The 13135-nt window shown below is 41.5% G+C and overlaps 1 protein-coding gene across 7 annotated transcripts in view; it reads left to right on the top strand.

Annotated features, from left to right (window-relative positions):
- LOC125770057 (MOXD1 homolog 2-like) overlaps positions 1–13135 on the top strand; it is a 503823-nt gene that overhangs the window by 186500 nt on the left and 304188 nt on the right. For all 7 annotated transcript variants that reach the window (XR_007419137.1, XR_007419135.1, XR_007419133.1 and 4 more), the window contains exon 6: positions 10165–10656. Coding sequence is in view for 1 of the 7 variants with exons in the window: in XM_049439251.1 (XP_049295208.1) it covers positions 10363–10656 (294 nt within the window). In the remaining 6 variants the exon portion in view is untranslated. The remainder of the gene's footprint in view (positions 1–10164; positions 10657–13135) is intronic.

Here is a 13135-nt window from a genome sequence, read left to right as displayed (position 1 = left end):
TTTTTCTCGACGTCGGCATCGGAAAACGAACGCATATCGAGCTGCAGAACAAACCGATCAAATACAAGACACAAACGGCAAAAACAAAGCCAATTCCTCAAAAAATATGTATCGATCATGTTGCATTTAGTTTCATGCAAGATGCAACCACGTTTTAATACAATGTGTTTGAAAGGACCATAGGGACAGGGACCAGATACGAGCAAAAGCCGAGCGAGTTATTATTTTCTTCCATTCCCAGTCCGATCCATTACTACACCACACGGTTTGGCACTTTTATTTTTTTTTGGGAAGGTAGAAACCGTCGGCAAGAAATGGAAAGTAACTTCGACAGACAAACATCGCCGGAAAAAAGAGAGGGCAAAAGAAATCATCCCAGTAGAACCCGAACGAAACATAATATTTTCAATGTAAATCAAATGTTTCAAACTGATTCCGGTGCGGACGCGGGATGAAGTTCCATCCATCGTTCCATCATTTCGGTCCGGTCCCGGTGTTGACCGGTGACATGACGGCCGAAGAATGTTCTTTCATGTTGACCCGTTTCGTCTTCCACTTTTTTCTCCCTTCCCAACCCAGCCGCATTGCGTTTTGTTGATGGGAGAGAAGAATTTTCTTTTTTTTTGTTTTCCATTCCCAGTTTATGCATCTACTTTTTTGTTTTTATTTTGGAAGAAGGTGTTTTCAACGTGCCTTTCGTCAACGTGCCTTGGCGTTATGTTCCCGCGGATATGTTTTAGGCAGAACCAAACACAGAAAACACGGCAAGTGGACACGATGGGTAACCGAACCCGCATATTTCAAACTAACGAGCTCACAAATCAAAATATTGATGATTTTTCCATGTTTCATGTCCCGCGTCGTCACGTTCTTCTGCTTCCTTTCGAATATGCGGTGGAGAGGGGAGGATTATGTTGTCGCGTTTGCCCATTGTAGGAACGGCACAGGAAATATAATCACTTTGGGAAAAGGTTGGGTGTTTGCAGGAGAACAAGGGAAGGTTACACTTAAAACAAATACTGCGACAGGACAGGTTAAATAAGTGAGTTAAGGTTTCATCGAAAGCAAGGGAACGGGCAGTTATTAAATGTCCATTTGTTACAGCTTTGGATGGTAAGAACTTTTGTACTTTTGCCAAAAAAACACGTGGAAGTAAAGGATTGAACAAATTTGCAGTAGCGTTGATGTTTTTTTGCTATTTTGAATATCTTTCTTTTATTCAAAATTTGTTCAATTTTGTTGTTATTGTATTGACTTATGGCAGTTTTTTTTGTTTCTATTTGTTGTTACAAAGTTTTAAATTTTGTGTGTTTTGTTTGTTGGTTTCATTTCATTGTTCTTTTATTTTTATTACTTTTTTCTCTGTTTTTCTTTTTTCTGTTTTATTATCGGGGGATTGTTTAGTTCCATCATAAATATTATCATTATTTATATAATTATCTAATTTATTTGTTGTATATCTTTTTTTTTGTATTTTAATAAACTTTCAACTCAATCCACCATCTTTATTCCACATTGTGCACCTGCAACGTTTGCTTTCTGCTGTCTGTTTCCGTCATCATTCAACCGTTGTACAAAATACGTACAAATCGTTATCGAATTTTCGACTTCATCTCACGATCAGCTGCTTCCCGTTCACGAAAAATCACCATTACCAAACGTTTGTCATCGTTTAGGCTTCCTTCCTTCCTTGTTTTTTTTTTGGAAGCGCATTGGCACAATGGCGAACCCGCGTGGACACAAGAATGGATCGATTTAGCATTTCTTAAACCGACGACACTGTCACGTTCGCCAACGGCAAATCGGTTTTGTGTCGTGCGGTTTGTGTTTAGCCGCATTTTTCTTCCATGCCTAAATATGGAAGAAGAAAAAAAAGCATACCGTGTGTGTGTGTGTGTGTGTGTGTGCATAATCGAATTCATAATTTTCGGACCTTCTTGTGGGAGACGAACGGTCGATGGCATTTCTTATCCGCGTGGATCACTGTCACGTAGACGGTGCTTTTTAGAGTTTAATTTTTTTTTCAACTCTCAACAGGAAGAAATAGCAAAAATTTGCCGAATGCAAGTCACAACACTCAGGAAAGGGGAAGAATAAAAACCAATCCCCAAAAGCGACGGAAATGCACCATTGGGAATAATAATGATTATCAGTGGGACAGGTTTCTTCCCCTTTTTGCCTTTTTTCCGGCCGCACACTTCCTTTGGACATTCTTTTTGGCAGTGCATTCCGCTTCGTGTGTTAGCAATATTAGATGCAGGACGCTGCAAAAGCGTTTTGTGTTCTCTGGGCCTAAGAAAAAAAAGAGGAGCAAACTCTTCTTCGTTCTAATAGCATCGATTAAGATGATTTGAAGTTGTTGTTCGATCGAATCATTGCTTCGAGATTGGTACAAGGTTATGTTTCTTGTTCGATATTTAATACCCAAATATTAGTCAACCTTCTCACCGCGTAATTGGCGATTGTTGTCTGGCGAGTGTCGTGCCCTGTTTGCTCTGCCCTGCTCGCGCGCTAATGATGGGGATGCGTTTAACATAATGTTAGTGTTTCGTGGAACAGTTCCGTAATCGTTAACGATTTTCGCTAAAGTTAATAATAATTCTCAGCAAGATCGTAGCATTTGTTTAGCATAATAAATCGATAGCAATGCTTAGTGTGGCAAAGGCAAAAGAATGGCGAAGTATAATGATGTTTGGAAAATTATAATGAGAATCGAATATTTCTTCATTCTTTTTTGGTTACAAAAAAGTAATAAGAAATTCTCAAGATGATAAAATATTTATTCTTCATTCCTCCATTTGACACGATTTTTCTACTCGACCTTTTTTAGTTTATGAAGTCTATCAACAATTTATACAATTGAAATACATAAGGATATTCATCTAGAAATCGTGGCCTACATCACGTTAACTCCAAGAGAGATATCCTTGAATTTTCTGTTCTATTATTTACACCAATTCCCATCATCATCATCGTCGTCCCAATTTCGGGCGTAACATTCTATCTACTTTAATGAACTACAACCCATCAGCTGAATGTGAATGGGAGTCTGCTTCTCGTGCCTTCTTAAAGCTAAATGAGATCACACGAGAGTCGTCTCGCTTTACCATTCTTCTGCCTTGCACAATTTCCACCGGCCTCTGGTTTGCCGTAGGTAGATTTCTTCTCGAAATTTCCCGATTTCTAGAAGGGGGATCCGTTCCGTTTGTCAGTTCCAATCAGCAGTGGTATTGTCCCTTTGGGAGTGATTTTACTCTCAGCCTACACAGTGTGCCGGGATGCGTTTTGGTGTAGTGAAGTTCGAGCTCGGAATAATGGGGCAGATATAAGGGACATACCAGTAGAAAAAAAACTGAAAGAACCATAAAGCCACACATACATCCTTTTTCGCACCTTTTTGGCAGATGTGCAGACCCGGGTGACGGGTCTCTAGGACTAGACTTTTCCTGCCGTAAATATCATTTTCCGACAAAACGATGAAAAGCGCACCATTATCATTATGGGGGCAGCGAATGTGATTCATTTTCTAAAACGAGAAATGGACGTCAGTAATGGGCACAGGATCTTCTATGTGAGTACGCCTACACCAAACGAAGTAGTCAATCCTTCCATTTCGTTTGTTTGGCTCTTGCTGGAAGGAAGGGTGTTCTTTTTTGGTCCGTTCTGTACTTTGTATGGCATTACGGGTTTAACGCCTGAATGCTTCAACACGTGCGTGTGTGTGTCCTTTCGCCGTTTGGGTCCTTAGCGGGAAATGGAACCAAAAAAAGGGTTTTTTCGTTATCATTATTCACAACGTGAGATTTCACATAATTACATGCTTTGTATAACGAGCATCACCAGCGATGCGAAGACTACAATATTCCATATTTGTTAGACAATTCATCCATCCAACCGTACAGGGTGGACTACGAATAATCCATCCTTAAACACTCGTCCGTCTATTAATTCTTCCCCAGTTTTGGTTGGTCTGGGTTGAAGGTTTTTTTATATAACAACATTTTCCTCTGATTTCATTTTGATTATTGTAATGTTGTTTAATTTTACCTCGTAATCGTTACACGCGCACCATCACCATTCGAACTCTCCATTTCCGGTCCCAACTCTACTGGTAACGCTAGTTCACTCCATTCACCCTTGCTCCGAACTTCGTCCACGGAGTCAAATTTTACGACCATTATGGAAATAATCTCCCGCCGTGTGGCGATGGGTGGAGTCGGTATGAAATTGATCTCATCTGGATGGTTCATCTTAGTCTGGACACAGTGGATGGGTTCGGTTTACGTTTCACTGCACAGCTAGTCGTACGGTAGGATGGATGGCGTGAAGTTGGACGGATGCCGAAGTTCAAAAGGATTTCGCTAGCCGTTTAACGCAGGGGGATGAACGTTGGACCAGGATGATACCAGGACTCACTCTATTGTAAGCGCTATTTAGAACGTTAGAGATAGTAAAGGAAGAAGTTGTATTTGATGTGTTAAAATGTGTTAAAATCCCTGCTAAAATGAATTGGTAAAGCTGTGGTTTTGAGATTTCTGAGGGTTTCTTAGGTATATAAAAAAAAAAATTAAATAAGTCTAAAATATAAATGTTTATTTAAGAGTTGGGTAAATCCTAAATTATTTAATTCCATACTAAAATTTGGAAACTGCCCTCGTATTTTTAATCAATATGTTTTGAAAATATTCCTTAACTTATCCACATATTGTATACACTTTAAAATATGTGATCTGAGTTTAGCTTTGATACGAAGGCGTCAAAAGGATGTTCTCGAGCACCAACATTATCAGCCATTAAAAAAAATATGGCTTCATCCATTGTTCGAGGTTTGTGTCACAAAAGGCATAACTTTAAAAAGGATTCTGCTCACAACTCCGATGTTACAACGCGTTCGCAAACAGCATTTAAAACAACGAAATGGCTTATCTCATAACACAATTGTGCGATTACTCTGTACGGGATCTCCGTGGAAAAAAAGGATATGTTCCATTTTCCGTGCTGTAAGGCAACCTCCAAGAAGTAGCCGAAGAAGTGCCGTCAGAACCTGTCGGAAGGAGCAAAGTTGTAAAAATCTTTTACCCACCCTCCCGCATCTTGAAGTGTTTCTGAGTGTCGAAAAGTTCGTCCACGGTTAGAGCATGGAAAGTTTTACTGCTGCTCCGTACATACTAGGAAATCGCAATCTCGAGTGGTCTGTAAAGTTTAAATTATTCTTTATTATCAACATATCGGGAAACGCATCGCAGCGAACCTTTCGATCTTATTGGATGAGGAGATCGATATTCTTTTTTTTTTCACTCACCCCTTTCCAATGCTCCAGATACTAGAATTCTGATAGATCTCTCTCGTCGATACGGGAAGTTTCGGCAAAACTTTATCCGTGAGGTTTTTGAGGTCAGGCCGCGGATCTTACGTTCCGGTTACTTGACGGTGTGGAAACCTTATCCCCATGCCTGGTTACAAAACTGCGCTTTACCCCTGTGCAAGAATCTAGGAATCCTTTTACATCGAGCAAATCTTAACTTCACTTTACGTGGTTATGCGCTTTCGTGTGTAAAGGGATTCGTCGGTACATGTATGCTTTTGAACTTTCTGGCCACTCGAAAATGCACGGCAAAACTTTACCGGCACTTGCTGTTGCACCGTTTCACTGTGGGCGGAAGTGAAAGAATCTCTTCACCGTGGGCTCTTGCGTGTACATGTGTCCGTGGGGTTGGGAAGGTTCGCTGAGAGGTATTGAAAATGTTGGAACTTCAAGCACATCGTTGTCCGTTTTTGGAGATTTTTTTTCGTTGTAGTTGCATGCAAGAGGGATATTGATTTTCCGTCCATTTCTCAAACTCATCGAATCTCGCCAACCTTGTAGGTTAGGTAAAGAGCGGTGGCGATCCGAAGGAACATATTTTTAGTGTTCTATCCGCCTTTTTGGGGGAAAGAAGAAAAAATAGCCAAGAAATAACGAAAAACCGTACAGAATTTCTTCGTTAGGGTGAAGAAAACAAGTACCCATCCGATAACTAACCTTAAAAAACAGCACCATCGCACACGATGAAAGAAATACGAGGTGCTTCTAAAGAGGATCTTCCCGTTTTTTTAGGCAAAAAAAAAACCTGGAGCAGGAAGTACTGCTGTGGTGAAAAAGAAAATCTGCTTTTTCTTCACTACGGGAGTAAAACTCCGTACTTTGTTCCACAAAATGCGATTTTGCAGTTTTCTCTCTACGCGGAAAGCTCGGAAAAGCTAACGGTTTTACTTTTGCTTGATTTTCCAGGTTTTTTCATTCCACCTCACCCAAGTATACCTTTTCTCTTTTTTCTCAACTAGAGCGAAAACATCAGGAACTTTACGATTTTCACATCCACACCGCCGAGATATTTTCTTCTATCGCCGTTCGGGTGTGGGCGTGCTTTTCGTTTTTGGTTTTGCAAAACCAGTCTCGCCTAATCGTTTCAATGCAATTTTTAGCTCACTGTGTTTGTGTGTTCGTATTTTGGTGACTGCTCTGCCAGCTTTTTTAACAACCCGACCAGAACGAAGAGGTGATAGTGAAGTATGGGTGCAGCAAAAATCGACAACACCGAAAATTGCATCACGAATCCTCACCCCCAACCGAGTGACGAGTGCTGTAAAATTGTCAAAAACGGGACGGTAATTGTTCGGAAAGATGTTTAATGCAATTATTTCATGATTACGATTCTCGGAATTTTGGAATTTGCAGTTTGCATCAGAACAGAGCCAGACCTGCCGTCACCGGGTGGCAATGCTTCGGGAGTTTCTGCAGAACGTCTTTCGATGGGTTTCCATGCTCTATCTACGGGGACTTTTTTTTGTACGCTGACAGTCGAGAGTTCAGTACAAAATGGAAGCATAAAGAGTATGTACAGCAAAAAATAAAATAAAATGGTGTCTAGGGGGAAAGAATTGGTACCCGTGGAAATGCAAAAGACGAACCTCCAGTTAAGGTTTTGCTCGAAGACGGACGATGCTGACATAAACAGTTCGCGAATCTTCCATCTGATCGAGTTTTTCGGGATTCGTTTTGCTTTTCACTTTTTGCCTGTAGTAGCTGTACCACTCTGGCATGTTGGCAAAAACGTCCCAACTTCACGATACATGATGGGCTAGTCCGGTGCAGGGGCGGTCGCAAAGGATGCGGGAAATCTGCATGATGTAATAAATTTCCTTTTTCCCACACAGCACAAAAAGGCGGGAAGGTTCGTTTTTGGGTGTTCGAATGGCCCAGCCAAGCACATTTCGCTAGGCGAGATGCGGTTTGTTTAAGCAGTGGGGAAGCAAGATAAGGAAGGCAAAACCGGAAAATCATTGCTCTTTCCCCAATCGTGGTCGCCAGCAATTGAAGGGCTGGTTTTTGGCGCTGCTGATTCTGATTCAACGTTTTTTGGGGAGGCCCATAGCTGTGGACGAATTTTGCTTTTGACAAATGAAATGTGCAGTTGTCAGCGTGTGTGTGTGTGCGAGTGGTGGAACCGGATGCACTATTTTGTCGCACTTTTCCTTGATGATGTGAGACCGTGAATGATCTGAGCCGTGGGTGGGTAGTGTATGCTGCTGCTGATGGGTTTTGGTGCCCTGATAACGATGTTTCTGTCCGGGGTCGTAGTACCCGCGTCACGGCATCGTTCGTTCCTATCGGGTGGATTGGAAAATTCGATTTGAACCGTTTTAAAGAGGGTGAGAGTGAGAGAGGCAACGATAAGAGAGTGGAAAACAGAAAAGTTTCCCCCCCGCTTTCTGGAGGGTTGATTGCAAATTGTGTCGATGTAGTGAAAGATGCAGTTGGTACGTGATGCTGATGCTTGTATAGGAAATAAAGGTTCGCTGATCGAAAATGCTTCAGTTGCCGGTGTGCTCGGTTGAGCTAAGTGCCATTACACATTTTCTCGTGCACATCAAAAGAACTTGACGACCGAGAATGTCGTCGTTTTGCGAAAGAAGCACAATTTCGGGTCACTATCGATCCGTAATTCGTCATCGCGCGAACGAACTTCGCGTTCGGTTCTTCTGCTTTGGAACAAAAAAAGCAGTTCGTTTGCGGCCTGTTTTTCCCAATGTAACATTTTCTTTTTCCTTTTTGGAATGGGTGGTTTTGGGTGCAATTTCAATATTACTCGCAATTTGTTATTCATTCGCGTAAAAGCGTTGAAGGGGGGAAGGTTCGGTGGATAAGGAGGAGTTGGAATGCAATTATGATTTACATTAAGGTTGGAATAATAAATGTAATGCATCGTTTTCTTTATTTTGTGGGGTGATTATGTCTCGCATGACAGTTGTTTGTTTTTTGGAAAGAGGAAATTTGGCAATGGGAAATATTTTTCTTTGGATATGAATGAATTCACAACGGATATAATTTTTCTGATTATTTGAACAAGATTTTCATGTAAATTTCAACAATAAATAAATAATATAAACTTATTTCAAAATCCTTTTTAATAACTTTGGAAGAGGTTTTTTCCCCTCAGAAAAATTCAAAAAAAATTACCATCACGAAAAATTAGTCTAAAAATATCCTGGTCATGGCACCAAAAAGTCGAAAGCATTGAAAAGAATTTTCCGTCTTCTTTTTGAGATTTTTTCCTCTTACCTTCCTATATTAATGCGACAGAGTGTACCTTTTAACGCATAAAACACATCTGGTATCATCGATTGGGCCCATCTGGTGTTTTTTTCCTGTTCCTCTTGTTCGGGCAAAAATGTAAGCACCTTATGCATTCACCTTTTTTTTGGGTTGTGGACCAATTTTCATACAAATATGTTGGAGTCTCTTAAAAATTTAAATATGCTATTCCACTCAATGTCGTAACTTACCACCATAATGACACTTACTATGGGCCCGAAATTATGGCGACCGGGTGTAAGCTAAGTGCGCAGAAATGTGAAGCTTTCAATCACTTTCACACACCGGAGAGTGAGATTGAAATTGGGGCAATCTTAGCAACGGATCCTGTCAGAATTTTTTTTCGTCTTCCTCTGTTTTTAAGCATTACCTTCTTGTATGTAAATATGTTTACGTTGACAGCCAAAGCAGCAAGATAACGGCGACAGTAGGGCGCTCCAAAGCGGGAAAACATTTCCCTGCCTTCACAGTGTCTGATGTCTGCGAGTGTTGTTGAACAAAACAAAAAAAAAACATCCCCACGAGCACCACTAAATGGGTGGTTATTAGCCAGACGAGTTTTCTCCCCGAAACCAAGGACTCTCGGCGCGCCTAACGGTAATAGAGCCATCGCCGCCAAACGAAGCATCTAAAAAAGGAGCGTATCGAGTTGTTGAAATCGCTTTCCCATCCAGCGCGGTTTAAGATATTCTTGAACCAAAAGGCAACATTACCATAATTATGATTTGATATTCTAATGATGATAATCGTGGTACACCACAGCTTGCCAAGTGTGCGCGCGAGCGAGTGTATCGTGCGATTTTTGGCAAATTTGACGTCTAAAGCTGTTTATCGAATAATCTGGCTGTGTTTAGTCACTGTTTGTTTGATGTGTAAGATAGGGCGGAATGGAAGCGAGGAGACGAGTTCCCCGAAAAGCCTCATGTTTTATGGGGGGAGTTGCGATTTATCATCATCACGATCATCATGAGAAGATGTTTTCCAGCTTGGCATGTCAAGCAATAGCTTAGTTCCGTGTTTTTCTACATGGTCATCATTGTAATGGAATCGATACCGAGCAGTGAGTTCAAGTGGGTATTGATTTTCAACCCGGAATACTAAACGACGACAAGCGTTTCGAGTAAAGGCGCTTAAAATTATCGATCAATTTACAGCACAGCAAAAACGGGGAGGTTGGAAAACCCCGTCTGGTTCCGTTCGAAAGGAAGCAAGGGTTTTGACATTTAAAACTGTCGCACGAAGGAGTCAATTTTCATCCGCTCTCGGCAAGATGTAGTCTTTTGTACCATATTGGCTAGTTGGAAACGGAGTATCATTTCCCGTCACGTGAAGGAACTTCATGACACAATGATATCATCAGTTCGCCCCCTCTTTAGACGCTCGAAACAGTGTTGGTATAGTGGGGGTAGTCCCTCTTTTGTTGAGAGTTCCGGTAAGAGGATATTCGGTTGTCTGGAGATGCAAATGAAAGAATGAATTATTTACTAATAGGAATTATTTTTCTTCTCTATTTTCTCCCCTTTCTACAGGTGTTTGGATGTGTGTTGAGTGTATGCCCCGCTCCCTAGATGCGTGTGGATAGATGAGCAGTAGTGCGAGAGGTTCGTCCTCAGGGTAGTGAAAGATGCGAGAAAAGCGTGTGCTTAAAGTGCGCATAAAGTGATCAGTGTAATCCCTTTTTGCCTTGGAGGAGCATAAATTCAAGTTGTTGTTTTTGAGAGTTCAATATGTTACCTATAATGTGTGTCGTGCGGCGAAGGAGTACCTTCCCGACGGTTGCATGTGCGGCGCTGGCAATGCTGGTGAGTGCCCTGTCGTTCGTGACGGGTGCCCACTGGGACCATGCAATCTTCCTGGACGATGACTATCGGCTGCTGTGGAGCATCACCGGCCAGGACATCACGTTCGAGGTACAGGTCCGTACCCACGGATACGTTGGTTTGGGGTTTTCGAAGGACGGTACCATCTACGGTGCGGACATGGTCATCGGTTGGGTCGACCAGGGCCAAGTACACTTTCAGGTGAGTGCCAATCAATAAATCGATTGCGTCGAATACTTCGTATTAATTGGACACTGGAGCTCCGTAACTCCAGGAGTTATGTTACGTGATTAGCCAAATATTGTGTACCGAAAGTGAACCGGGGCAAAGGATCCCGTTCTCCTGGTGGGGAAAGGGAGAAATTTATTGAAACTAAACAAACGCCCACTTTTCAGGTCATTTCTACAACCGAAAAAAAAACACAAACATTACCTTTTGTGTAGCGGAAAAGTTGTATAATTTTCCCATTTGCAAGCAGCATTTGGTTTTGGTTTTTGTGCTTGCAAAATTAGACTCACAAACAAACATAACTGCTGCGCAAACATACTGAGCTAAACTGAATCCTGCTCCAAAAAAGAGGAGAAAGAAAAAGAAAAACCATATCCGGAAAATACGCGACAAAACCAGCGTTGTATTTCGTTGTTTTTGCGCCCAAATTCACTCGGTATTATACACCAAAAAATACAAGTTGTGGGCGTACTCTGACGACATAAGAACAACGTGAATCGGGACACTCCCGGGTTTTTGTTTTTTTCGCCCTACACATCCCTTGTGAAGCTTTGATTGCCTTTCCCGATATTTTATGTGGCGTTTGTATTTGTTTTTGTGTTAGTCTTGTGTTCTAAGGTAGACAAATAGGAGAGGTTTTTTTTGGGACATTACTGTCTGTATTTTTGCTTGCCCACGAGGAGTTGGTAGGAAAAGCAAGAAAGCCATTTTGTATCTTATGCGTTCAAGGACAAAGACTGTCATACTAATGTTGTGGTGGGGGCTTCGCTTTATTAAAACAAATACACGACGTTATTCCGCAGGACTCAAATGTTCTAACATGCTTGGAAGATATGTGCTCGGTGAGCTTAATTTAATTTCACCATAAAATGGTTTAAAATGTATTTAACTTATAAATGGATATAATACATTAGTTTGTATCTTTCTGATTCTTAAATTAAATCGATAATGAAAAAAATCGTTATTAGAAATAGATATCAATACTGAGCTAATTAGGATCTTTAAAATATAAACAATAATCCGTGTTAATGGCATAAAGTGGCTTGAAACAAAGCTTAAAAGTACCTCCAAATAATGTGACTAACTACCCAGACAAGATACCTGAGAAGCGAACGAACAAACGCCGAACGTTCGAACGTGTCCAGGGACCATAAATTATTTACGGATCGTTTCATCGTTGCCACTCGCCGACAGCCGAAACGGAACCACGGCTCATCAATCGGCCATGACTGGCGGGGTTTTGCAGAATGGTGGTGATTTATCGATGAACCTAATGCACACTTGCAGGTGCGGTGTAGTGGAAGCTTCTGGTATTGGTAGTTGCATCATTGTTTGTCTTTTATTTACGGGATAGCACAGAGCACTTGCCACAATAAGGAAGTTGTACAAAATTAATTTTACGTTGATTTATTGTTTATTGCTTATTGTTTTTTTGAGCAGTCTGGATGCTTTCGCTTACAGAAGATGGTAGCTTAATGCTCTTCTGCTCAGCATCGTAGACTAGGTAGCTGGAAAGATTCGAACAATGGCAACTTCAATTAGATACATTTGAAGGTACACAAAAAAACTCTCCCGGTTGTTTTCAGCACAAGCCTAAGGTTGTCTTTGGGAGATCACACAAACATTCACTAAGACATTGTGGAGATCTGGTTCAACTTTCGGAAGGTGGAAATCTTCTTCCGGCAATGACGCATTTTTGGGGGAAAATTGCAATTTCAAAATGTCCGAAGGTGATTGCCGCAGGCTCGTTTCCGAGCATCATAAACCTGTCGAGCTAACAGGGAAAAAGGAAGGAAAGTTCTCGCAGTGAAACGCACATTTGTACCTCATTTCGTGAAAGCAAATCGTCCTTATCGTTCCTTGTGCAGCGGTAGTACAAGTGCGCGCGCTATCTAATCTAAAGTTGTACGTACAATTGGCCTGCAAGAGGGGTGCGCACGGCAGTAACTACAATGCCTGGGAAATGCCCGGACGATGTACTGTAAGCCATTCCGATTGGGGAGCCCGGTCTATCTCGTCACGCCATTGCATGTTTGAGCCAATGAGATTTTACTATTAATAATTTACTTTTACGATCTCACAACTACCACGCGGCAACGCGGTAAGCTGTACAGGTCTTTTTTCCTGGTGGCATGTATTTCTATCCCCAGGCTTTACTCGCTCGCTTTGTTGGGATGGAATTGCGATTGCCTCCGAAGCCTTGTGTTAGGATCTCCAAAACAAAGAAACGAAACGTAAAAGAAAGAAAAAAACATTGAAGAGACAGAAGATTGAAGTAGTTCGACTCCGAGAGGCAGATAAAATCATCAGACGAAATGGCGCATAAGAGTTACAGGAGGGTGGCCAAAAAAATGAGAACTATGAGAATCAAACCACGCAATCCACAATCGTTGGGAAGCGAACGCATAAAACCTCCACCTTCGTCGCAAGTGGATTGAGGCTAAGGAAAAAT

This window comes from Anopheles funestus, chromosome 3RL (assembly GCF_943734845.2).
Source record: "Anopheles funestus chromosome 3RL, idAnoFuneDA-416_04, whole genome shotgun sequence".
NCBI classification, from domain to species: Eukaryota; Metazoa; Arthropoda; class Insecta; order Diptera; family Culicidae; genus Anopheles; species Anopheles funestus.
This window is presented reverse-complemented; position numbering and strand designations above follow the sequence as displayed.